Genomic DNA, 24,333 nt, shown 5'->3' with positions numbered 1-24,333 from the left:
GGTTCACTTTCTCTTGTTGCTCTCGAGGAGCTCGGCGAGCTCGCGCGCCTTCTTGACCTCGTCGGGGGACGGGCCGTCCTTGACCTGCGGGCATGCGGCGAGGGAGGGAAGAGGTCAGGTTTTCACTCGGCGGCGGATGCGGCGGCGTGCGAGGCGAGAAGAGGAGGAGGGCGGACGCACGGGTTCTGTTCCCTGTTGGCCGATCATGTCGCTCGCGCGGTCCTGGATGCGCGGGTCGCTGTAGCCGAGGTTGTTGGGCATGCCGGCCTTGGTCATGTAGCCCGCCGAGGGGTCGCTGCGAGGTCGACGCAGAGGTCGTCGGGTGGGGGTGGGGGCGGAGCGGGGAGGAGAGCGACGAGGACGAGAGGAGGGCGCGCGACGGGGCAAGTCAGTTCGTGCGCCTTGCAGGCGCACAGAGAGAAGGTGGGACGCACGCCTGAATGCGACTGGGCGTCCCTGCGCGCGAGCCACGAGCGGGCGTGCCGGGGCGCGAGAGGCGGTGGCCGCCGCTCGGCGTCGAGGGGCGAGAGCCGGCCTTGGGGGCAGCGAGCTGGTCGTGGGCTTGCATGGCGGGTCGTGCAGGTGTGTGGCTGTCGGGTGCGAGTGATGGACAGAAGAGGGAGAGCTGCCGCCGAGCTCCAGGTCACGCGAGCCGAGCCTTCACCTGCGCTCGCGGCTTTGAGCTCTCGAGACTCGCTCTTTGGGCCCTCTCTGGACACGAGAGCGAGACTGGCACTTCACTACTGCGTTGCAGGTACTGCGTCAAGCGTGCGAGGGGGTCTGTACAAGGCGACAAGGGTGCGGCGAGGCGGCGACGACGACGTCACGCTCACTTGTTGAGCTTGTCGGCGAGCTCCTGAACGCGCTTGCGCTCCTCCTCGGTCTGCGGCTCGGCGATGGGCTGTTGCGGGCAAAGCAGAGAGTCAGCTCGGCTCGAGAGAGACGAGGGCGGACGAGGGAAGTTGCGGGAGGACGAGGAACGGCGGCGGCGGTGGACGGCGACGACGATTGACGAGGAGGGACGGAGAAGAACGTCGACGAGTGGGAGAACGACGCACCTGAGTGTTCTGGCTGCCGACGAGGTCGGCGGAGCGGTCCTGGTCGGCGGCCCTCGAGAGGCCGAGGTTGTTGGGCGGGTCGCGGAAGAAGGCCTCGTTCTGGCTGTCGACGACGCCGTGGCTGGCCCCGACCGGGTCCTTCTGCGTTTTGGACTTGTCGTCGACTGCAGCGAGGGACGAGAGAGAGAGGGTCAGCGCAAGGCTCTGTGTCGTCGACGCTCGTTGGCCTCGAGACCCGCCCACCATTCCCTGCCCAGTCTATGCCCGCAAACTGCCGTGCACCTCCGTAGCTGCCCCAACCTTGAGACAAGACGAGAGACGGCCGCCGCCGTCGAGAGCGGCCCCGATCCGCGAGCGCGAGCGCGAGGAGGAGGAGGAGGAGGGGAGAGACCAGGGACGCACCGCGCTGCGGGTCCGAGGAGTAGGTCGACATGGTGGTGCTGAGTGTGAGAGTCGTGGGTGGTCGACAGGCGGCGGTGGTGGGAAGGAGAGGAAGAGCGAGGCGACCCGGGTGGGGGAGCCGGCGGAATGACGCGACCGAGCCGCGAGTTGACATGTTGACATCACGGCGAGCGACGGTTCTGAATCGACGCTTGCACCAGGCTGAGCAAAACTTGCGGCAGCAGAGCGAGGCTTTGCCCGACGAAGTCAAACGAGCCGGCGGGAAGAGGCGGCTTGAGAAGGTCAAAAACGGGAGAGGACCGTGCGTCTCTGGACGAGGTGCCGCTGCGCTGCAAGACCGCGTGCCGCAGAAAGCGACAGCTATGTGACAGGAGAGCAAGGCGGCGACGGTCGGACGAGGTCTGAGCGAGGCGGGCGTCGACGAGGCGCAAGCTCGCTTTCCTCGCTCTCGCAGCTGCAAAGACCGAGCCGAGGACTGCTCTACAATGCATATGCGACCTGTACAGCTCGCTCAAAAGCCCGGTATAACCACCGAGACGACGCCTTCTAACCGCTCGCCGCCCCACTCGACGACGATCCGCAGCTCGTCCTCGAGGCGCACCTCGTCGCCGTCGCCCGCCTGCGGCGGGACGTACACTGCGCTCCGCAGGACGGCGTTGATGTCCTTGAGCCTCGCGTCGTCAAGGACGAAGCGGACGTCCTCCCCTGCGGCGGGCCCAGCCTCGCCGCTGCCGGTCCTCCCGCGGAGCGACCCAGGCGGCTCGAGCGCCACCTTGCCGCCGCTCGTCGTGCTCAGGCGCACCTCGGCGCGTGCGCTCTTGACGCCCGAGGGCAGCGCACCTCGAACGGCGACGAGGTCGAGGCCGTCGAACCGGCCGTCGAGCGAGCCGAGGTCGAGGTGCGGGACCTCGTCTCGCGCGAGCGTCGAGCGCGCGCGGTAGGTGTACCGGGGCGGATGGCGCAGCGACAGGGCCGAGTGCGACGCTGGAAGGGCGCGAGGCGGCGAGTCGAGCGCGTCGTCGTCGAGGCCGGCCGAGGACGAGAGCGGGCCCGTCGGTCGGGGGACGCCGAGCGAGAAGGCGGCGAACGCCTCGGCGACGATCGAGCGCGGCTGGATGCGCAGGTGGTTGGTCATCTTGCCGAAGAGGTGGATCGACCACGACTGGTCGGCGATGTGGGCGAGCTGGGCGTGCGCCTCGCCGGGAGGGAGCGCCCGGACGAGCTCGTGCGCGGCGAGCCAGTTGCGCGGGTACAGGACGTGCGGCGGGACGATCGTGAACCCGTGGAGCTCGAGCTGGTACCGGCGAGCGCGCACGGCCGACGTGATGGCGCGCGGGCCGACGCAGTTGAAGCACTCGGGCGAGTACGACGGCGAGAAGGCCGACTCCATGATGTCGCGGAAGACGGCCCAGCCGCGTCGGAACCGCATGACGCCCGGCGCGAGGTACATGCCCGACTCGTCGAGCGTCCAGTCGACGTCGCTCGCGAGCGTCGAGTGGTCGGCGCCGATGAACTCGAGTTTGGCGTCGGGCGGCGAGCGGACCCAGGGCGCGTCCATGTCGAGGTCTGTAGGACGTTCCACGGTCAGTGTCGTCCTCGATCGTCGATGAGAGGAGGACGCACAGGTGCCGCCAAAGTTGAAGAGGAACAGGTACCGCAGGTAGTCGGTCAAGTGCGAGAAGCTGCGGCGACGAGCGGACGATAACGTCAGGCTCTCGCTCTCTGTAGAGTGAAGGAGAAAGTCGACGCACAAGCTTGGCCCGGTCGCCCACTTGTCCCACCGCTCGATCCACTCCTTGCTCTTGGGCCCGAGGTACCACCCGCGCTCGAGGATCTCGTCCCGCCCGACGCGGACGACGTGCACGGCGTACCCGTGTTCACGGTACACGTCGAGGAACGCCTCGTCGAGCGACGTCGACAGGACGAGGACGACGGCGCGCGGCTCGTGCGCCCAGATCGTCTCGAGCGCGGCGTAGTGCCGCTCCTGGAACGTCTCGGGCGCCGTCGTCCAGCACACCATGTGCAGCAGGTGCCAGTCGTCGGTCGCGCTCAGGGTCGACGCGTGGCGCGACAGGAGGCCGGGCACGACCCACGGGTCGTCGGCCGAGCCGAGGATCCGAGGATCGGGCGCGACCTTGACGGGCGCCTCGAGCGACGACGACGACGCCGACGAGGCGGCACGGGACGACAGGGTGGCGCCACGGTGCTCGTCGCAGGCGTAGCCCCACTGGCGCCAGTGGTTCTCGCGGCGGCGGCACGACGGGTAGCACACGCCGCACCACCTCTGGAGGAGGCCCTCGCACGGGCGCCGGCCGGCGACGATGTTGGCGTACATGTCGCGCGCACCTGCGCCGGTCGGCTCGGTGTACTGCGAGCCAAAGTGCTTGGCGAGCATGTCGTCCTCGCACACCTGGGCCTGCTGGATGCGGTGGTCGTGGATCGGGCGGACGCCGGACGAGTACAGCCACAGGCCGAGGTTTTGGTCCTCGTTCTTGGTGAACAGGCGCGAGGCGTGCGGCGGAGCGACGAGCTGGACGAGGTCGTGCGACAGGATGTGGAGCGCGCCGGCCGTGTAAGGAGGGAAGGGCGACAGCTCGTAGGCAAAGTCGGCGTTCTTGTTCGACGCGTCCTTGATGGCCGGGATGTCCCTGCAGCGAGCGAGATTGTGAGTCAGTGAGGGCCTCGTCAGGCCACCACGACGAGAGAGAGAGCGAGCTCGGGCGCACCAGTAGGCGAACCCCCTCCAGTACTCCGTCCTGCGGCCGAGCTGCACGAGCTCCTTGGCGAGTACGTCCATGCGCAACAGGATGTCGTCGTCCGTCTTGAGCACGTAGTCGACGTCGAGCCCGGCGGCCCAGGCCCACCCTCGGTGCACCTTGCGGCTCAACTGGTCGTACCCGTCGGGCGCGCCGACGACGAGCATGTCGCGCCACTCGTCGGCCTCGGCCTCGATACCCGGCCCGGCTCGTGCGGCCGTGAGCGGCGACGGCGGCGCGCCGAGGAGGAACCGGTACGCGACGCTGATGTCGGGCGGCTTGCCCGACGACGATGACGACGACGAGGGCCGAGGAAAGAGGCGGACCGACGTCTCGCGGAATGTGTGGCGGTTGACGGCCGAGCGGTTGGTCCAGCTTGACGTGACGAGGACGACGACGCGCACGCCGGCCGACGGGTCGAGGTCGGGCAAGGTCGCGAGGGCCCGAGCGCCGCCCTGGTCGACGAGCGCGTACGGGTGCGGGTGCGGGCCGAGCGCGACGCCGCCGCCGCCGCGGTACCGAGCGACGAACTGCTGCCACAGGAGGGCGCCCATCGAGAGCCACCCGAGGAACGCAAAGGGGAGGACCGTGCCCCACAGGACGTGACGCCACGACAGGACGCGCTCGCCGCGGCGGTACTTGTCGGTGCGGACGCCGGGGCCGAGGACGGTCGTGATGGCGAGCGACAGGAGGCGCCACCGTTGCTGCGAGCGGCGGTCCTTGCGCTCGACGATGTTGCTCGTGACCCACGTCTGGATGACGTTCTGCGGCAAGACGACGAGCGTGAGCGCTCGCTCGGACAGGACGAAAGCGAGAGAGGGAAAGGAGGGCGCACCGAGAAGGCAGCCGTCGTGGCGCAGATGACCCAAGCAGCGACGGGCTGGTCGAACGACAGGAACCGGTGCGTCGTGAGCGTCAACGGCCAACAGATGGCCTGGAGGCTCACGACGCGGATGATGGTCGGGCCCGTCGAGTAGAAGACGAGCCACCGGCGCAGGAGCCCACGCGCGAGCGACAGGGTGAAGTAGGCCGTCGCGAGGGCCCAGCACGCGCTCAGGAGCCAGTCGAGCCGGGTCGAGCGCGCCTCGAGGATGGCCTGCCCGCCGTGTGCGCCGCGTGCGTCCCACGTCGACGAGGCCCAGACGAGGTGCCGCGTGCTGTAGAACCGGGCGGCCGAGTAGAAGAAGCCGACGAGGCCCGGGACCATGGCGAGGAAGTTGAGGAAGACAAGGAGCGGCGTCCAGATGCGCGACTGGCTCGGCGTCGCGGCGGACGAGGAGGACGATGAAGGACGTGAGGGCGGTACAGGTGACTGTCGGGGAGGAAAGACGTCAGGACAGGTGGCAGAGAGGAAGAGGTGCGCTCGGCGAGACGCACAGGAAGAGGCGCCGCTCCCGACTCCGGCGACCCACCGCCACCAGACGCTCCTCGCCTCGTCAATCTCGCTCCTCCTGCACCTCGCCGCTGCGTCACCGAACTCGCTCCTCCTCTCCTCGCCGCCGACGCCGCCCCGGTCACGCGCGAGCGAATCTCGAGCGCGCCGTCGCCGTTGTCGTCCGAGTCGGTCGTGCCCGGGTGCGGGACGGCGACGTAGGCCGAGGGCGGGAGCGCGAGGATGCGCGAAAAGGCCTCGCCGTCGTCGGACGAGGACGAGTGGGCTGCGCGCGGTGCGGGCGAGGGGAAGGCGCCGAGGTGGTGGAGCGCGGCGGCCGACGAGCTGCGCACGCGGTCGCGGGTCGCCGGGTGCGACGACGACGAGGCGTTTGGGCGTGAGTCGAGGCCGAGGCCGTACGGCGGGTGGCCGGCGGTGGACGGGACGGGCGGAGGGAGGGACGAGGTGAAGGCGAGGTTGACGAGGTGGGGTACGCTGCGCGAGCGGTGGGGCGGCGCGAGAGGGGCCGTGTAGGGCGGTGGCGACTCGTTGGGTGGGCTCGGTTGGGGCGTCGAGTGGGCTGGCGCGGGTGGTGGTCCTGCGTGAGGCCGCCGAGGATGATGGAGGGCGAGGCCGGTGTCGACCGAGGACCGCCTCGACGAGGGGCGCGACAACGACGCCAGCTTGAGCTAGCTCGCAGGCCGAGGGCCGGCGCAGTGCACGGCGTGGTGAAGAGCTGTGGGCGGGACTCAGGATGATGACGGCGGCTGCGCAGGCGAGGTTGGCGACGGCCGCAGCTCGTGGGGCAGCTCGAGCCGGGTCGAAGGCGCAGAGAGACGCAGGTGCAGGTCGTGGCAGTGTACGTTGGCTCGACGGGAGAGCGACACGAGCCACAGTCGGTCAACCTGTGTCGGTGCCGCCTCGTCGTCGTCGTCGCTCGCTGTTGACCCACTCGCTCGCTCGAGCCAAGCTGCTTCGAGTTGCAGCCCGCTCTCAACAGAGCATGCTCAAATTCTGGCGGTCGCCCAAACCCGCGCCCACAAAGGACCGCTCGCCGTCGCCCCAGCCTCGCTCGACCGCCGCCGCCTCGCGACCAGATCCTGCCCCGCCCGCCGCCCACCTGCATGGCCTGGGCCTGGGCTTGCCGCCAGCGCTCGGCAGCACCGCAGGACACGTCTCGGGCCAGTCGCGCGGCGGGCACGGCGCGAGGGAGCCGGCGCACACCGCTCAGGGCGCGTCCACCTCGCCTCGCTCGACACACGCCGCCCTGACGGCCAACGACGCCTGCAACAGCCAGGACCGCCTCCACGCCAACGGCAACCTCCGCGAGCGCAACGGCAACCCCAGCCGCACCGCCTCGGCCGGCTCAACCTCGTCCTCCTCGCCTCCTACCGTCGCCGCCGCACCGCACAAGCCCGCCCACGTCGACCGCTCCCTGTCGCCCACGTCCCTGTCGCCCTCGCTCGGTCACTCGCTCGGCACCCGCCAGTACGGCGGCGTCGCGAGCATCGACTTTGCAGACCGCGACCCGACCCAGATCTACGGTCCGTCGCTCCTCTTCAATCTCCCTCTCTCTCACAACAAGACTTGACGCCTTACGCCTTGCAGCGCCGACTACGTGGTCCGAGATGGCGCATCAAGAACTCGTCAACAACTTGTCGCCTCGAGAGCGCACGCGGCAGGAGATCCTGTGCGTCGTCGCCCTCTCTCACTTTCCTCCTTGAACCTCGCTAACCCTCTCGTACCCACAGGTGGGAGGTCGTCGCAAGCGAGGAACGGTGCGTCCCACGCGCCCCCCTCACCTCGATCGCGCCACTGACCCCCTCCTTGCGCAGCTACGTCGCCGAGCTCCGGTCCCTCGTCAACCTGTACGCCAACAAGCTCCTCCACACGCTCGCCCCCTCGCCCTCCCTCACGCCCTCCCCGCGCTTCGGCTTCTCGCCCGAGCTCGGCGCCCACCCGCACGCGAGCGCGTCGACCTCGTCCGCCTCGCTGCCCATCGCGTCCCGCTTTGCGCGCACGCCCACGCCCGAGCCCGTCGCGGCCGACGGCGAGCACGGCCACGGGCACCCGCGCATGGTGCGCATCGTCGACGCGCCCGACATGGACGGCGGGCACTCGGCGGCGATGCGGCGCGGCGGGTCGGGCGGGACGAACGGCTCGGCGCCGCACCTCGCCCCGGCGAGCGCCTCTGGGCGGCGGCACGCCTCGTCGTCGTCGACGGTCAGTGGCACTCGGCCGCCGTCGTCCTCGTCGGGCTCGTCGCCCAACCTGAGCGTGAGCAGCCGCATCGCGTCGGCCTTCCGCTCGTCGCGCCACTCGTCGCGCACGACGACGGCCACGCCGTCGCCCTCGGCGCCGCCGGGCATGTCGAGCGCACCGGAGGCGCCACTCGCGCTCCCGCTCGAGCTGCGCGACGCGCTCGAGGCCTGCGTCGAGATGCTGCGCGGGCACGACGAGCTGAGCGCGAGGCTCAAGGAGCAGTGGGCGAGGGCGTTCCCGCTCGTCAGGTGCGTCCGCAATTCTCTCTCTCTTTCTTTGTGCATGTCGCACGAGCGCAGATCTGATACCGTCGCACGCAAACAGGGGCCTCGCCGCGATTTGGAGCGACCAAGTGAGTCCTCCGGCGACACCGCTCTCCTCTCTCTGCGCAAGCTGTGCGGCCGGGAGGATGCGCTCGTGTGCCTTGAATGACTCACTCGTCATATCTGCAGCCCTGGTTCCTCGGCACCTACACGACCTACGTCCTTTCGCTCGAGCCCGCCCTCGCCTCGCTCGACCGCCTCCTCCCTTCTTCCCTCCCTCACTCGCACGCCTCGTCCACCACCTCGTCCTCCTCCGCGTCGCACAAGCTCTCACAGGCCGACAAGCGCCTCGCACGCGCGCTGCACGACCTCGAGCTCGAGGCGGCCGACCTCGGCGAGAGCGGCCTCGGCATCTGCTTGAGCAAGCCGCTCATGCGGCTCGGCAAGCTGCCGTTGCTCATGCAGGCGCTCCTGTACCACACGGGTGCGTCCCCTGTTTCTCTTTTCCGTGGTGCCGGTCAGGAAAAGGACGAGCAGAGACTAACAGGCTCGAGCGCGCGCACGCAGATCCGACGACGCACGAGTGGGAGAAGGTGCGCCGCAGCTCTTTCCCTTTCCTCCTGTCGACGTCGAACTGACGGCCATGACGTGTGCCCGCAGACTCGCGCCATGGCGCTCGAGGTGGACGCGCTCGTGCGCTCGATCGAGGACGAGAAGGTCGAGGAGGAGGAGCGAGAAAGGGTGCGTCGCGGTGCCTCTCACTCCTGTTCGCGCTAAAGCCGCATGTGCGGCCTGTACTGACAGGTCGTCGAACGTCACCTGCCACACAGACTCGGGACGCGCTCGCCCGCATCGACGGCGTCAAGGACAAGGTGCGCCGCTCGAGCCTCTCTATCTCAGCCACGCCCCCTCACTGACTTTCCCTCTCTGCCCTTGCAGACGCTCATGGCCCCTCGAGCTGCCCGCATCCTCATCTCGGAGCACCCGGCGCCCACGCTCTCGCAGTCGGCCGGCCCATCCGCCACCGCGAGCGGCTCGACCCGCGCCAAGTTCGCTCGCCGCATGTCGGGTGCTGTCGGCGGCGGCGGCAAGAAGGGTGGGACGAGCGGCAAGGGGTCCGAGTGGCTCGTGAGCTTCACGGACGTGGTCGTGCGGGCCGTCAAGACGGGCGAGACGTCGTGCGTCCTCCTCTCTCTCCTCTCCTGTCGTCCTCTCTTCCCCTTTCCAGCCCGTCTCACACCTCTCGACCGTGCGCAGTATTCCGGGCAGCTTCTCTCGCGAGAAGGAGAAGCGCGGCAAGCAGGGCGCGCCCCGCAAAGTCGGCAAGACGAGGAACACGTGTACGTCAACCTCTCTCTGCCGCTCCCCCTCGTCCCTCTCGCCCGTCCACAGCGCCTGATACTCACTCGTTGGGTCAACGACAGACCGCTTCGTCCGCATCGAGCGCTGGGAGCCACCTGAATTCGCGGCGCAGAAGCTCGAGGAGCTCAACGAGCGGCGTCGGTCGGGCCGAGCAGCGGCGAGCGAGGACGAGGAGCTCGAGGACGACGACGAGGACGGCTTCGACGTCGAGAGTCGCATGAGGTGCGTCTGACAGTTTCTCTACCTCGGCATCTGCAGAAGGAGAACTGACGAGCTCTTCCCTTCGCATCCAGTTTCCGCTACGACGCCGACTCGCCACAACCCCTCCTCGCCCCTCCTCGCTCCTTCCTCTCGCCCTCGAAGCACTCGAAACGCGCCCCGTCCCCCTCGTCCCTGTCGCCCTCGCTCGCCCAGCCCTCGTCGGCCAAGTTCGGCGCCCGCCTGCGAGCCGAGACGCCCGTCCCGCACCCGCACCACCACTCGCACGCCCAGGCGCGCTCGCCGCACCTGCATGCGCAGCCGCTGCGTGCGACGACGCCGCTCCCGTCGGCGAGGTTTGACGCGCCGACCGTCAGCAGCCAGGCCAAGGTGCACGGCTCGCCGCCGTCGCCGCCTTCGCTCCCGGCCAAGCCGAGGGAGGCCGCCAAGGAGAGCAGCAGCAGCGGCGGCGGCGGTCTCTCTCACGCACGAGACCCGAGCAGCTTTGCGCTGTACCAGATGTGGGCGGGCACGCAGGACGACGACTGAGCGGCGCACGGTCCTCCTCCCTTTCCCCCTCCCTCTCATCCCTTCAGTCCCCTCTCGCCCGCCCTTGTCTTTGTTGTTGGTACTGCCACGCTCCTCTCTTTTATGCACTGCACGTTTCTCTCGCGCTCTCGCAGACGTCGAGAGAGAGGAGAGAGGATTACGAGTGCATTGCTCGCTAGACGAAGCTCACGAGAAGGGACAGTGAGGGCAGGGGCGGTGCACACGAGGACAGAGGTAGGGAAGGGGTATCAACGACGATGAGGGGGGAGGCAGAGAGAGGGTATCGATCGGGCGGCGAGGAGGGAAAGGCCGGGTTTGGCGGACTCAGAAAGTCGCGCCTGGTCGAGGCGAGACGGGCAAGCCCGGGCTGCGCAGTGGTGCGCCGAGCGGACCAGTGCCGTGCGGCTGCTCGTACGCCTCGTTGAGCGAGCCCTGCTCGCCGGCGGGAGGACCGGCGTGGTCGGCCTCGTCAGGTCCGGGTCGACCGCTGTCGGCGGGCAGGTCGTCCGCCTCGTCGTTTTCTGTGCGAGCGCGATCCGTGTCTAATCAGTCTATGCTCGAAAGAAGAGGTCGAGAAAGAGAGAGAGAGAGAGAGGGAGGGAGACGCACCTCGCAGCTTCTCGAGCTTCTGCTCAAGCTCGCCCGCGCCCGACGCCTCGTAGAGCTGGCTATTGCGGTTGCCGCCCGACCTCGGGCTCTTGTTGGTGCCCGAGCCCTGCGACGACGCCGCTGCGTCGAGCGACGAGGGCTCCTCGCCCACCATGATGGGCTTGGCGGCGCCCGTCTCGGTCTCGACGGCGAAGATAAGCTGCGTGCGGGACGTATAGGTCAGTCACAAGGCCGTCTGCAGGACAAAGAGAGAGGGAGAGAGGGACATACGTCGAACTCGACGAGGAAGAGAGAGAAGAGCGGCTGCGGGATGGCGAGCGTCGGCGCAAAGACGATGCCAAGGTTGCGCAAGTTCATCTTGGACGTGTCGGCGTTCTGGGCGATGAGGCACAGGTGCGCAAAGCTGCTCGTGGACGGCCGAGTCAGTCACGCGAGACGAGGCGAGGAGAGGAGAAGAGAGAGAGAGCGAGGACGCACAAGAAGCGGAACAGGGTGTACTCCTCGATCGGGAGACGGGCGACGAGCTTGCCGAGGGCGTTGACGCGGTCGCGTCGGTCGCGCAGATCTGCTCGAGCGGTGAGTCAGGACCGTGGCTCGCTCTGAGAGGGGCGAGAGGCACGAGGGACGCACCGATGACGCGCAGGAACTCGTTGTGGAGCTCGCGCGTGAGCAAGTGGTCGGGCAGCTCGCGCAGGTACTGCTTGAGGAGGCCGGCGACGGCGTGCGGGTCGTAGTACTCGGCGCTCTGCAGCAGGTTGACGTCGCCCTCGGCGTTGAAGCGCTCCTTGAGGAGGCGGATCACGTTGGCGGAGCCCGACAGGCGGAAAATGCCCTCCTCGTGCTCGGCGTTCTGCGCGCAGGTGCCGCAAAGAGTCAGTGTCGGTCGGCTGCAGGTGACGAAGAGAAGGAAGAAGGTGGGCGCACCTTGGCCTCGAGGTACTCGACGCAGCGGTAGACGATGGCGGGCAGCTCGAGCCCTGGCCGGATCCGCGAGATGGCGACGGCCTCGGGCAACGGCACGCCAAAGACGGGCCTCGCCGGCGGCGCGTGCCCGCCAGGGCTCGTCGCCGAGTTGCGGTCGCCCGACGCCGTCGCCGACGACGAGTTGTGGCTGCTGCTGCCGCGCGACGCAAAGTTCCAGAAGCTCGACTTGGTCTTCTTCTGGCGCTCGGCCTTCTTGAAGTCGTAGCCGGACGGGAGCGGCACGGCGTTCATCGGGCCCGAGACGTCGCTCGCGCTGTACTTGGTCGCCGACGAGGCCGAGGGCTGAGGCGGCGCCGGTGGTGGTGGAGGAGGAGGCCCGCCCGACGAGCTCGGCGACTCGGTGCGCGACGGGCTCAACGGGCGGTCGCCCGACGGCCGACGCGACGACGGCGCGTGCAGCTTGGTGCCCGTCGACCTGGCCGCCGCCGCGGTCGCCGACCCGGACGAGCTCGAACCCGGCGCGCCGCCCTCGTTGCCCTCCGAGATGGTCGCGATCTTCTTGGCGCCCGCGCCGCCCTCGAGCGCCGGCATGCCCCTCGCGAGCGCGTGCAGGTCGCTCGGGAGCGACACGCTCGGCGGGAGGCCCGGCTCGCCCGCCGACCGGACCGAGAGCCCGCCGCCGCTCGGGCCGCCGTGCTCGACGAGCGCGCTCGTGCTCGACGGCGGGCCCGAGCCCGAGCGCCGTCGCTCCTTGGGCGCGCTCGGCTGCGCAGGCGAGTCGGGCTCGGTCGAGACGACCGTCGGGACGGGCGGGGCCGCCGCCGAGGGAGCGTCGGGGAGCGCCCTCTCGCGGTCATTGTCGCCCGCCTTGGCCGACGACGACGAGCTCGCGCCGACGCCTCGAGGCTGGAGCGTCGTCAAGGCCTGGACCCACCGGTCGCGCTGCTCGTCGTTCTCGGCGCACAGGATGTGGTCGGCCTCGTGGTGGCCGTGCTTCTCGTCGCTTTGGGTGCGGATCAGGAACGCGTGCAGGTACGCGTCGTCGGCGTCGGCCGAGCCGTTGGCGTTGGCTGCCGACGAGGACGAGGACGACGAGGATGACGGCTGAGCGCGTGAGGAGGATTGGCGGCCGATGGCGGCCGACTGCAGCGGGATCTCGCCGAGCTTGGTGCCGCCGGGCTGCAAGAGGAGAACGCCGAGTCAGCCTCGCTGAGGACGAGGAGAGACGAGGGAGAGAGAGAGACGGGGACGTACAGCGTCGTAGTAGGCGAGCGCGCTGCCCGGCGTGAGGACGTAGAACCGGGTCTGCCACCCACCAAAGTTGCGCCCGCGCTTGGTCAACCAGCCCTCCATGGACCCGTGGGCCGAGGAGGGCGTCGTCGGCGACTCGACGACGACGTCCGAGGTGAGGAACGCGCAGATGGGCGAGCGGTCCTTGAACGGGATGGCGACAAGCGTCTGGAGGTACCGCTCGACGAGGGCCTGCGCAGGTGGACGGGCGAGTCAGTGACGGACGAAGGAGAGATGGGAAGAGGCAGAAGAGGCAGAGGGGACGCACCTTGCGCTGGTCGCTCTTGTGCGGCGCATGGTCCTTGAACAGGTTCTTGTCCGGCAAGCTCGCGAGGCCCTTGGCCTCGGACCGACTCGCCTTGCTCCGCACGGCGGCGTCGAGCGCGAGCACGTCGGCGTGCTTCTTCTCGACGCGCCATCGCGAGGCGTCGACCGATGCGGCCTCGGCGGACGATGACGACGGCGACGACGCGGGCAGCTCGACGTCGACGACAAACGAGACGACCTCCTTGCCGCGTTCGCTCAGGCGGATGTTGCTCGACGCGACGCGCACCCGCGCGTGGGCCAGCTGAGCGGGCATCAGGCTCGGCGGGGCGGGCGGCGCCGCAGGGCGGACCGTCGGCGTCCGAGGCGGATGAGGCGACGGCAAGGGCGCCTGCTGGTGCTGCTGCTGCTGCTGCTGGTGCTGCGACGCGAGTTGTGCGCCGCCGCCGCCAAAGTTGAGCGCCGATGGACGCCGGCTCGACGGGGCGCTCGCGCTCGCCGTCGTCGTCGTCGACAGGTCCGTGTCGTGGGGGCCGAGGGCGGCGTGCGCGAGGCGGCTGCTCGGGGCCGACGGTCGCCGCTCGCGCATGCTGTAGACCGAGTCCTGCAGGAGCGACGACGCCGAGCGCGACGACGACGACGACAGGGCCGGGTCGGGCAACGCCGAGTTGGCGAGCGAGCTTGACGAGTTGGTCGACAAGGTGCGGTCGCGGCGCGACGACGCGAGTTCGGCCGTGCGACTCGACGCCGGGTGGTGGTGCAGCTGCTGCTGGAGGTGCTCGCCGGCAGACGACGAGGCCGAGTTGGGGTCGCGTGACGAGGCGCTGCGGGACCCGCTGTCGTCGCCGCCACCGCCGCCGCCGACAAAGAAGGGGCTGACGGGCTGGATCGACGGCAAGAGGCGGCGGTCCATGGCCGGGTCCGACAGCATGGGCATGCTCGAGCTGCCCGTCATCATCCTCGGGCTCGATCTCCTGCGGCGCGGGTCGAACGCCTTGTCGCCCTGCGGCGGCGTCCTCGGCGACAGCTGCTCGTCGTGCGGCATCCGCAGCCCCTCGCCGCCCGGGCTCGCCGGCGCCGCCGCCGTCAAACCCGCTGCTCCCGCCGCCGCTGACGCCGGATCGGCGTCCGGCCCGCCGCCGCCGCGCCCGAGGTCGAGCGAGCTCGCCTTGCGCAGGCCCGACGCCGCGAGCGCGTCGTGCGCCCTCGGCGAGCCGTGCGACGGCGGCGGCGTCGCGGCCTTGGTGCGCCCGGCGGCCGGGCTGCTGAACTGGGCCGCCGACGCAAAGCGCGGGCTCGGCTCGGCTGAGCGAGGCGCGCCGCCCGTGCCGGCGGGGCCGTCGTGCGGCGCCGAGAAGGCCGACGACGAGGCAAAGTCGGCGTCGGTGCGCGGCGACGAGTGCTGCGACGTCGCGCCGCTGCTGCTGCTGCCGCCGCCGCCGCCGCCGCCGCCGTTGGCGCCGCCGAACGAGGCCGACAAGGTCGGGAGGTCGAGCCTGGCCGAGTTGGACTCGCTCGACGGGCCCCTCCTCAGCCCTCGCGAGCTCGGCGTCTCGAGGCCGAGCCCGCGCACGCCCTGGCCGGCCGAGTGGTCCGAGTTTTGTCGGAGGGCCGACGGCCTCGGGCTCGCGGCGGTGCCGAGGGCCTTGAGCGAGCGCCACAGCTGGTGGTTCTCCTGGGCTGCGCGCTCCGAGGCCTGGAGGGCGGCGTCGCGGTCCTGGCGCAGCGAGGTGTGGTCGGCCGCGAGGCGGTTGAAGCGCGACACGAGGGTCGCGAGGGCGCGGTGCGGGTCGTTGTGGTGCTCGGCGAGGAGGGACGAGATGGTGAGCGAGGCCGGGTCGACGGGCGGCATCGTGCAGCGGAGAGGTGCCGGTGCTCGACGATCAGGCGAGTGGTGGAGGAGGTGGTGGGGCCGAGGGAAGGGGGAGGGCTGCAGGGGGCGAGGCATCAGTACGGGGGCTCTGACTGTGGGCCGAGAGGGTGGGCGTACTGATATTGGGCCCGGCTGTGCTGCCACCGTCTTGCGGGGCCGTGATGCGAGTCTGCGAGGGGCGAGAGGAGGGGGGAGAGGCCGGAGCGAGGTCAGCGCTGCGCCGTGGAGCGCGGTGGTGCTGCTGTGCGGACCCGCTTTGCTCGTGGGGGAGTACACGGGTGCACGCGAGGAGCGCACGGCGGCGAGGGGCCGCTGCGCCGTGTGGTGGTCGTCTGATGAGCTGGCGGGAAAGGGGGCTCACGCTCGTCGCGGTGTGCTCTGTTGCCGGGTCGCGGGTGGTGGTGGTGCCAAGTGGCGCGTGCGAGAGGTGCGCTCGTGGTCGTGCTCGAGGGTGCCGCCGAGGTGGAGAGAGGAGCGGGCGGAGATGCGGGCGCGTCGAGGAGGGGGAGGAGGTGCCGGGCGGTGCACGCGCGCGGGTGCTTGGCCGGGGCAGTCGGCTAGATGGCTGAGGGTGCACAGGGCGGTGCAAGTTGCGAGCTGGTCGCACAGGGATGGCGAGCGGCTGTCACCTCGTCCTCCGCGGAGGAGCCGACTCTCTGGCTCTCACAGCTCGCCACGCTCTCGCACTCTCGCCGTGCTCGTGCGGGCACCGCTGCCACGATGCAGCCACAAGATCCACCCACCCCGCCGCAAACCCACGCGAGCGACGGCCACGGAGAGCAGACGCTCGTCCACACTCGCTCCGAGTCGCAACCGCCTACCGCCAACGACAAGCACACAAGCACGGCACCGACTCGCAGACTCACCAACCCACTCTTCGCCGACAAGGCCAGGGGGATCCGTCTGCGCGCCTTGCGCTTTGTGCGTCCCCCCTCCCTCCTCCCCGCCTCGGACCCTCTCGGCTGACTCGTTGCCCCTCGCCACCCCCCTCGCCCGCCTCCTTGTCCCGCTCAAACAGACCGCAAGCTGGTTCTCGGTCACCATGGTCCGTCCCTTCTAGCCCGAGAGGTTACGGCTCGAGGACCACCGGCCGGTCCTTCACGCGCATCTCCTTCTCGCGACGCCTTACCGACCTCGCACTGCCCCCACAGGGCACCGGCATCGTCAACACGCTCCTCTTCCTCCTTCCCTGGCGCTCGTCCCACTCCGCCTTCCGCGCCATCGGCTCGGCCTTCCTCCTCCTCGACATGCTCCTCTTCGCCGCCTTTTCCGCCCTCACCATCGCCCGCTACGCCCTGTACCCGCGCATCTTTCTCGCCATGCTCCGCCACGAGACGCACTCGCTCTTCCTCGGCTGCATCCGTGCGTCGTTCGTCCACCGTCTCGTCCCTGTCGAGCGCCCGCAAGCGGTTCGAGCACCACAAGCTGACACTCCTGTCCTCCTCCGCAGCCATGGGCTTTGTCACGATCGTGTCGGGCATTGCCGCAACCGGGCACGAGTACGGCCTCAACACGCTCGACGCCGCCCTCGTCCTGTACTGGATCTCGGTCGGTGCGCCGCCCGCCCTCTCCTTCTCTCCCTCTGTTTCCCGAGCCGGCCCTGACCTCGTCTTCCTGAATCGCAGCCATGTCGATCTTGACCGCGTTCGGCGTGCCCTTCATCATGTTCACCCAGCACCAGCACGCGGCCGAGACGATGACTGCGGCGTGGCTCCTCCCTATCGGTGCGCCCTCCCTCCTCCTTCTCCTCGAGCCGCCCGTCCCCGACTGACTCTGTTTTCGCCGACAGTGCCCCTCATCACGGAAGCCGCCGTCGGCTCGACCCTGTGCAAGCTCCTACTCCTCGAGGGCCGCACGACCTACTGCCTCACGCTCCTCATCGCGTCGTACCTGTGCGGCGGCATCGGCATGCTCCTCGCGGCGGCCGTCATCGTCCTGTACCTTCAGCGCCTCATCCTGCATCACCTCCCGCCGCGCGAGGTCGTCGTCTCGAGCTGGGTGCGTCGACCCTCCTCCTTCCCTCTTGTGCCCTCGAGACTGACCCCTCTCGCGCACGCAGCTCCCTGTTGGTCCGATCGGTCAAGGTGGGTACGCCATGATCGAGCTCGGCCACGTCGCCGTCGACCTGTTCCCGCGCCTCGCGGCCGACAAGCCGCACTTGGCCCAGCTCGGGTACCCGATGCTCGGCGCGGCCGTCATGCTCGGCCTCTTGCTCTGGGGGTGCGTCGTCCGTTCCACTGTCTGCTCGACGCCCTCGTCGAGCGCGAGCTGACTGGCTCGTACTGCCCTGACGCAGGCTCGGGATCTGGTTCGCGTTCCTAGCCATCGTCAGCATCGCCGCCCAATTCCGCGAGACCAAGACGGGCGCAGGGACGACCGTCTTCAACATGGGCTGGTGGGCGTTCACGTGTGCGTCCCTCTCTCTATCCCTGTCGAGCACCGGGCGTATCGAGCGCCGACGAGTTGACCTTCTCAACTTGCAGTTCCACTCGGGTCCTTGACGCTCCTCACCTTCTCGCTCGCCACCGTGTTCGACGCCATGTTCTTCAAGTGCGTTTCTCTCTCTCTCCTCTACCGACGAGCACGCGCCTGACCCCTTGCGCGACGCAGAGTGTGCGCCACCATCATGACCTTCAGCGTCTTCTCGCTGTGGATCGTCGTCTTTGTCCCGACGACGCTCGGCTTCTTCCGCGGGACACTGTTTGCCGCCCCGTGCCTCCAGTCTCTGCCGCCCAACTACGTCGACAAGCTCGCGCCGGCGGCGGGAGGGGAGCAGCTCAGGAAGGAGGAGGCGAGGGCAGAGTACGACGCGCAGTGTTCGTAGTTGTCGTGGGGTCTCGCGCGTGCATCTCTGGGTGTTGTACCTCTGTCAATCTGTCCTCTCGAGAGCGCACGAAAAAGGTGAGAGCCCTCTGCCCCGGACTCGGCCGCCTTGCCCCTCGTCAGGATCGGTTGATCGAGCCTCGCCTTCTCGCTCGCCCTCCTCGCTCCCTCCTCCTCCTCTCCCACCACCCACGCTCGCTTCTCTGAAGCATGCCTGCGCTCAAGTCGGCGCTCAACAAGGCGGCCAAAGCCGTCTCGAGCGCGCTCCCCACCTCGTCCTCTGCCGCGTCGCCCAGCTCGTTGACGACCGCCTCGGCGCCGACTCCGGCCGCCTCGCTCGCCGCGTCCAAGAAGGACTCGAGCGCACCGCCAGTCGACCAGGTCAAGAAGGACCTCGTCGTGTACGCCGTCACGCTCGAGAACGACGGCTCACCCGCCAAGGGCAAGACGGTGCGTCCCCCCATCCTCCTCCTCCCGCGAGCTTGCTATCCTCCAGGCCGACCCCGCGCTCGGCCCCGCTGACTCTGGACCCGCCCCTCCTCCTCCCTCTCCACCGCAGCTCCTGCGCCTGCCGCCGCCGACCAACCCGTACGTGCTCCGCATCACGGTCGACGCCGGCACGGCCGCGAGCCGCAACGGCGTCCTCCAGACCAACTTTCCACTCAACGGCGGCAAGTTCAAGCGCGACCAGTTTGCGAGCGTCAAGTGCGTCTCGCCGTGTCTTCTTTCCCTCGGCTCGCCGCGAGAAGAGAGCGCTCACGAGGGTTCGCGGCGCGCGCAGGTTGCCTCAAGACTTCTCCAAGCCGTTCGAGATTGACCTGCCTGTGCGTCCCTCTGCCCACACACACACTCTCTTGAGCGACGAGCTGACTCGCGAGCGGCGCACGAGCAGATCACGACGGCGGGCGCGTTCTCGTACTATGTCGAGTACGACTCGGCGTCGAACGGGCGCACGCGCTCCGAGCCGGGCTACTTTGTCGTCGACCCGGTCCTGCGCATCCCGTCGCGCTCGCCGATCCTCGACCCCGAGACGCACGCCGTCCTCCCCGTTGGCAAGGGCGGCGTCGTGTCGTCGTCGTCGTCGTCGACCGAGGTCGCGCTCCCGCTCGACGGCCTCGTCATCCAGACCGTCATCGCCAAGTGGATGGGCACCCTCCCCGAGTGGGAGCCGCACCTCGACGTCATGAGCCAGCGTGGGTACAACATGATCCACTACACGCCGCTCCAGCAGCGCGGCGAGAGCAACTCGCCCTACTCGATCTTTGACCAGCTCGAGATGAGCGACGACCTGTTCGACGCCGCGACCGTCGCCAAGGGCAAGGAGGCCAAGAACGCCGCGATCAAGACCCTGCTCGCCCGCATCCGCAAGGAGTGGGGCATGCTCGGCATGATGGACGTCGTCCTGAACCACACGGCCAACAACTCGAAGTGGCTCGAGGAGCATCCTGAAGCCGGTGCGTCCCTCCTCCTCCTCTCCTTCCTGCGAGCGCGTCAACTCGAGCCTGACCCTGTACGCCCCGCAGGTTACTCGGTCCACTCGTCGCCGCACCTCGCCGGCGCCCTCGAGCTCGACGACGCCCTCCTCGACCTGTCGCGCAACCTCGCCTCGCTCGGCCTCCCGACGACGCTCAACACGGACGCCGACCTCGACGCCATCATGTCGCACATCGAGCACAAGGTCCTCCCGTCGCTCAAGCTGTACGAGTTCTACGCCCTCGACGTCGCCGGCCAGAAGGCCCTCTTCCGCGACGCTTGGACCGCCTCGGCCGCCGACAAGGGCGCGACGACGGCCCCGCCGCAAGGCCGCGGTACCGACCTCACGAGCCTCAGCATCGAGGCTCGTGCGGCCCGCTTTGCCGAGACGTGCCTGCCCGACAACTGGTCGCACCTCGGCCAACGGTTCCACGCCCAGCTCGACCTCAAGCGCGCCGTCGCCTTTATCGCCGAGCACCTCGCGATCGCGCCCGGGTCCGACAGCGCGACCGACCTCGCCGCCGACGAGGTGGCGCGCCTCCTCGACGTGCTCAACGTCGACCGGTACAAGCAGTTTGACGACGACACCAAGGCGATCCTCGACAACACCAAGAACCGTGTCAAGTACACCCGGATCGACGAGCACGGCCCTCGCATGGGTCCCATCACCGACAAGTGCGTCCCACCCCTCCCTCTCTCGAGGAGGCAGAGCGAGAGAGCGCGCACTGACCCCTCACGCTCCCGCACCAGGTCGCCGCTCATCGAGTCGCTCTTTACGCGCCTGCCCAAGAACTCGACGACGGCCAAGCACGACCCGAGCCTGCTCGCGCTCGCCAACAACGGCTGGATCTGGGACGCCGACCCGCTCCTCGACTTTGCGTCGCCCGCTTCGCGCACCTACATCCGCCGCGACCTCATCGTGTGGGGCGACTGCGTCAAGTTGCGGTACGGCACCGGGCGCGACGACAACCCGTGGCTGTGGGACCACATGGCGCACTACGTCGAGCAGCTCGCGGCCATGTTTGACGGCTTCCGCCTCGACAACTCGCACTCGACGCCGATCCACGTCGGCGAGTACCTCATGGACAAGGCCCGCGAGGTCAACCCGAACCTGTACGTGTGCGCCGAGCTGTTCACGGGTCGCCAAGAGCTCGACCTCCTGTGGGTGTGCCGCCTCGGCATCAACAGCCTCATTCGCGAGGCGTACAGTGCGTCCTCTCTCTCTCACTCTCTGTCGTCCTCTCGAGAACGTGGTCCCTGACGTCGTCCTCTTCTCGCCGCAGACGCCAACAGCCCGAAGGAGGAGAGCGGCCTGCTGTACGGCTTCGGCCTCGGCAAGCCTATCGGTGCGTCCCTCCTCCTCCTCCTCCTCTCGCACCCTCCCTCTCTTTCGTCGACTGACTCGTCGCTCTCCTGCAGGCTCGATGGACACGGACTGCCTGAGCGAGCGCACGGCCGTCTCGTTCGAGGGCGTCACGCGCGACGCCAAGCTCATCCCGCACCCGGGCTCGGTCCCGCACGCGTTCCTCATGGACATCACGCACGACAACGAGTCGCCCCTGTCGAAGCGCACGGCCGAGGACGCGCTCCCGACCGGCGCCCTCGTCACGTTCGCGCGCGCCGCCGTCGGCAGCAACCGCGGCTTCGACGACCTGTACCCCAAGTTGCTCGACGTCGTGAGCGAGACGCGCAAGTACGAGGTCGTCAAGGCGACCGACGCGCTCGGCGAGGTCAAGCGCCTGCTCAACCACCTCCACACCGAGCTCGTCCTCGACGAGGGCGTCGAGGGCCACTTTTCCCAGGAGGGCGAGGTGCGTCGTCCTCTCTCTTTCTCTCTCCCTCCCTCTGCGTCGTGCGTCGACCTGACTCGGTCCCTCACACAGTACGTCACGGCGCACCGGGTCAACCCTGTTACGCACCGCGGCTACCTCCTCGTCGCGAGGACGGCCTTCTCGTCGAGCTCCGACAAGAGCAAGGGCGACGGTGCGTCCCTCTCGCTCTCCTGCCTCCTCTCGCCTCTCGACGCACGTCTGACATGCTCTCGTTCGTTCCCGCAGCCCCGACCATGCGCCTCGACGGCACCCGCGCCAAGTTCATCGCCGGCGCGAGCGTCTCGATCAACTCGACCGCCTCGCGCGACACCGACTCGACCCTGCGCGGTCTCGACGCCTCGGTCTCGCCCATCACGGCCGTCGAGCCCGAGCTCGAGACCGACTCGTCGTCGGGCCTGACCTACTCGACCATCGTCGTCCCGGACGAGTTCCCGCGCGGCAGCATCCTCGTCTTCTCGACCTGGATGGACGACCTCCCGACCGACCTCGACGACATCTGCGCCTCGGGCGCCAAGGAGGCGTTCAAGGACCTCACCATGGTCGAGCTCAACGTCCTCATGTACCGCTGCGACGGCGAGGAGCGCGACGCGAGTGCGTCCTCGGCCCTCTCTTCTCGCTCTCTCGTCCCCCTCGGGCCGACACTGACTCGCATTCTCTCCCTCCTCGTGCAGCTGGCGGCGACGGCTGCTTCAACCTGCCCGACTCGGGCCCGCTCCTCTACTGCGGCCTGCAGGGCTGGATGCCGCACTTGCGCCACATCATGGAGAACAACGACCTCGGCCACCCGCTGTGCGCCAACCTGCGCAACGGCACCTGGGCCCTCGACTACGTCGTCAACCGCCTCGAGAAGCAGGTCGACACGTTCCCGGCTCTCGCCTCGGCCGCCGCCTGGTTCCGCAAGCGCTTTGACCTCATTCGCGCCCACGTTCCGCCCTTCCTGCGGCCCAAGTACTTTGCGTTCGTCATCAACGTCGCGTTCAAGGCGGCGAGGGACCAGGCCGTCGACCAGTGCTCGCCGCTCGTCCGCCAGGGCACCAGCTTCGTCCACCAGCTCGCGCTCGTCAGCGTGCAGATGTACGGCCAGGTCAGCAGCGCCAGCCTCGACGCCAAGAAGACGGTGCCGAGTCTCGCAGCAGGCCTGCCTCACTTTACCACCGGTGTGCGTCCCTGTGTCTCCTCTCAACCTTCCCAAGTCCGAGAATCCGAGCCTGACTCGTCCTTGCTCCCTCGCCGCCACAGTGGGCCCGCACCTGGGGCCGCGACGTCTTCATCTCGCTCCGAGGCCTGTTCCTCGTCACGGGCCAGTACGCCGCTGCGCGCGACCACATCCTCGCCTTCTCGACCGTCCTCAAGCACGGCCTCATCCCCAACCTCCTCGTGCGTCGGCCGTCCTCTCTCTCTCTCCCTCACTCTCACCGACTGACTCGCCTTTCCTCTGCAGGACTCGGGCCGCACGCCTCGGTACAACTCGCGGGATTCGCCGTGGTTTATGCTCCAGAACATCCAGGACTACGTCAACACGGTCCCGAGCGGCCTCGACATCCTCAAGGACACGGTCCAGCGCCGGTTCCCGCTCGACGACACGTGGGTCCCGTACGACGACGAGCGCGCGTACGCGACGACGAGCTCGGTCGCCGACGTGATCCAGGAGATCCTTCAGCGCCACGCGAGCGGCATCCACTTCCGCGAGTACAACGCCGGCCCGAACCTCGACATGCAGATGAGCGACCTCGGGTTCAACATCGACATCGAGGTCGACTGGAAGACGGGCATCATCTACGGCGGCAACGAGCACAACTGCGGCACGTGGCAGGACAAGATGGTGCGCCTCGCTCTCTCTCTCTCTCCTTCCTTCCTCCCCTTTCACAGAGCCGCCACCTGACTCTCTTGACGTCTCACAGGGCGAGAGCCAGAAGGCGGGCAACCAGGGCAAGCCGGGCACGCCTCGCGACGGCGCGCCCGTCGAGATCACGGGCCTGCACAAGTCGGCCGTTCGCTGGCTCGCCAAGCTCTCGTCCGAGGGCAAGTTCCCGCACAAGGGCGTCACGGCAACGAGTACGTCCTCCCTCCCTCCCTCCCTCTCGTTCGCGTCGTCGCCGTCGGGAACGAGCCCCTGACGTTCCCCCCTCCTCGCTCCGTAGTCGACGGCAAGGAGCGCTTCGTGTCGTACCAGGAGTGGGACCAGCTCCTCCAGGACTCGTTCGAGCGTCTGTACTACGTGCCGGCCGACCCGTCGCTCGACGCCAAGTACGACATCGACCCGTCGCTCGTCGCCCGCCGCGGCATCTACAAGGACGTCCACGGCACGCCCGCACCTCGCGCTCGTGCCGACTACCAGCTCCGAGGCCAGTTCCCGATCGCTATGGCCGTCGCGCCCGAGCTCTTCACGCCCAAGTTCGCCCTCGACGCGCTCGCCACCCTCGAGGCCAACCTCGTCGGCCCGCTCGGCGTCAAGACGCTCGACGCTGCCGACCCGGATTACCGCGGCGTGTACGACAACTCGAACGACTCGGACGACTACGCGATCGCCAAGGGCCGCAACTACCACCAGGGCCCCGAGTGGGTCTGGCCCATGGGTGCGTCGTCGCCTTCTCTCTCTCACCCTCTCTCGTCCGTCGTACTGACCCTCTCTCCTTTCTCTACCTCTCTCCCTACCAGGCTACTTCCTGCGCGCGCACCTCATCTTCGACACGCTCGTCGGCGCCGGCAAGGACGACCTCACGTCGACCTTCCACCACATCTACGAGCACCTGTCGCGCCACCGAGCCCACATCTCGGCCGACCCGTGGGCCGGCCTCCCCGAGCTCACCAACGAGAACGGCGGCTACTGCCACGACTCGTGCCGCACCCAGGCTTGGTCGGCGAGCACGCTCCTCGACGCCCTCGACGACATGGCGCAGCTCGCCCAGGCCAAGGCGCAAAAGGCTTAGACGGATACCCTGGATCTCTCTCCCTGTGTGTAGACGGACGTTGTGCATAATCCTTTGGTCACTCTCTCTTGGCGAGTCTGCAGCCAGCGAGAG

At 68.9% G+C, this 24,333-nt stretch overlaps 7 protein-coding genes across 7 annotated transcripts; 3 read left to right on the top strand and 4 right to left on the bottom strand.

Moving 5' to 3' along the window:
* Nucleotides 1-3: 3 nt before the first annotated feature.
* Nucleotides 4-568, bottom strand: RHOBADRAFT_40485 (uncharacterized protein; the record flags this gene model as incomplete). The annotated part of the gene is made up of 3 exons (XM_018413721.1): nucleotides 4-84; nucleotides 181-295; nucleotides 435-568. The coding sequence occupies 3 exons, from the start codon at nucleotides 566-568 to the stop codon at nucleotides 4-6; spliced, it is 330 nt and encodes a 109-aa protein (XP_018273989.1).
* A 154-nt stretch (nucleotides 569-722) lies between these two features.
* On the bottom strand, nucleotides 723-1,535 carry RHOBADRAFT_50465 (uncharacterized protein; the record flags this gene model as incomplete). Its single annotated transcript, XM_018415334.1, has 3 exons — nucleotides 723-901; nucleotides 1,059-1,222; nucleotides 1,461-1,535. Coding segments are annotated over 3 exons (400 nt in total), but the record flags the coding sequence as incomplete, so codon positions are not given.
* A 392-nt stretch (nucleotides 1,536-1,927) lies between these two features.
* On the bottom strand, nucleotides 1,928-6,593 carry RHOBADRAFT_50464 (glycosyltransferase family 32 protein; the record flags this gene model as incomplete). Its single annotated transcript, XM_018415333.1, has 7 exons — nucleotides 1,928-3,026; nucleotides 3,084-3,142; nucleotides 3,212-4,108; nucleotides 4,187-4,980; nucleotides 5,052-5,528; nucleotides 5,594-6,168; nucleotides 6,587-6,593. 7 exons carry the CDS (start codon nucleotides 6,591-6,593, stop codon nucleotides 1,972-1,974), a joined length of 3,864 nt encoding a protein of 1,287 aa, XP_018273987.1. The 3' UTR covers nucleotides 1,928-1,971.
* A 119-nt stretch (nucleotides 6,594-6,712) lies between these two features.
* Nucleotides 6,713-10,324, top strand: RHOBADRAFT_50463 (uncharacterized protein; the record flags this gene model as incomplete). Its single annotated transcript, XM_018415332.1, has 14 exons — nucleotides 6,713-6,762; nucleotides 6,882-7,132; nucleotides 7,197-7,278; nucleotides 7,340-7,366; nucleotides 7,424-8,098; nucleotides 8,175-8,202; nucleotides 8,303-8,597; nucleotides 8,681-8,706; nucleotides 8,774-8,854; nucleotides 8,944-8,985; nucleotides 9,053-9,291; nucleotides 9,371-9,453; nucleotides 9,538-9,697; nucleotides 9,769-10,324. 14 exons carry the CDS (start codon nucleotides 6,713-6,715, stop codon nucleotides 10,220-10,222), a joined length of 2,493 nt encoding a protein of 830 aa, XP_018273986.1. The 3' UTR covers nucleotides 10,223-10,324.
* Nucleotides 10,325-10,541: 217 nt separating this feature from the next.
* RHOBADRAFT_49085 (uncharacterized protein) lies at nucleotides 10,542-15,161 on the bottom strand (the record flags this gene model as incomplete). Its single annotated transcript, XM_018415223.1, has 8 exons — nucleotides 10,542-10,743; nucleotides 10,832-11,030; nucleotides 11,102-11,234; nucleotides 11,309-11,396; nucleotides 11,462-11,681; nucleotides 11,756-12,934; nucleotides 13,010-13,237; nucleotides 13,314-15,161. The coding sequence occupies 8 exons, from the start codon at nucleotides 15,159-15,161 to the stop codon at nucleotides 10,547-10,549; spliced, it is 4,092 nt and encodes a 1,363-aa protein (XP_018273985.1). The 3' UTR covers nucleotides 10,542-10,546.
* Nucleotides 15,162-15,902: 741 nt separating this feature from the next.
* Nucleotides 15,903-18,006, top strand: RHOBADRAFT_40480 (uncharacterized protein; the record flags this gene model as incomplete). The annotated part of the gene is made up of 10 exons (XM_018413720.1): nucleotides 15,903-16,103; nucleotides 16,201-16,227; nucleotides 16,334-16,544; nucleotides 16,633-16,734; nucleotides 16,808-16,906; nucleotides 16,972-17,180; nucleotides 17,242-17,402; nucleotides 17,479-17,591; nucleotides 17,666-17,732; nucleotides 17,793-18,006. The coding sequence occupies 10 exons, from the start codon at nucleotides 15,903-15,905 to the stop codon at nucleotides 18,004-18,006; spliced, it is 1,404 nt and encodes a 467-aa protein (XP_018273984.1).
* Nucleotides 18,007-18,215: 209 nt separating this feature from the next.
* RHOBADRAFT_32520 (glycoside hydrolase family 13 protein) lies at nucleotides 18,216-24,308 on the top strand (the record flags this gene model as incomplete). The annotated part of the gene is made up of 16 exons (XM_018413036.1): nucleotides 18,216-18,455; nucleotides 18,565-18,710; nucleotides 18,787-18,829; nucleotides 18,898-19,459; nucleotides 19,529-20,153; nucleotides 20,229-20,686; nucleotides 20,762-20,824; nucleotides 20,898-21,289; nucleotides 21,362-21,461; nucleotides 21,536-21,901; nucleotides 21,982-22,469; nucleotides 22,550-22,687; nucleotides 22,752-23,132; nucleotides 23,212-23,365; nucleotides 23,452-23,886; nucleotides 23,969-24,308. The coding sequence occupies 16 exons, from the start codon at nucleotides 18,216-18,218 to the stop codon at nucleotides 24,238-24,240; spliced, it is 4,863 nt and encodes a 1,620-aa protein (XP_018273983.1). The 3' UTR covers nucleotides 24,241-24,308.
* Nucleotides 24,309-24,333: the final 25 nt, after the last annotated feature.

The sequence above is a fragment of the Rhodotorula graminis genome, assembly GCF_001329695.1.
Source record: "Rhodotorula graminis WP1 unplaced genomic scaffold RHOBAscaffold_1, whole genome shotgun sequence".
Lineage (NCBI taxonomy): Eukaryota > Fungi > Basidiomycota > Microbotryomycetes > Sporidiobolales > Sporidiobolaceae > Rhodotorula > Rhodotorula graminis.
The sequence above is the reverse complement of the archived record's forward strand: the minus strand, read 5'-3'. Positions and strand labels throughout refer to the sequence as shown.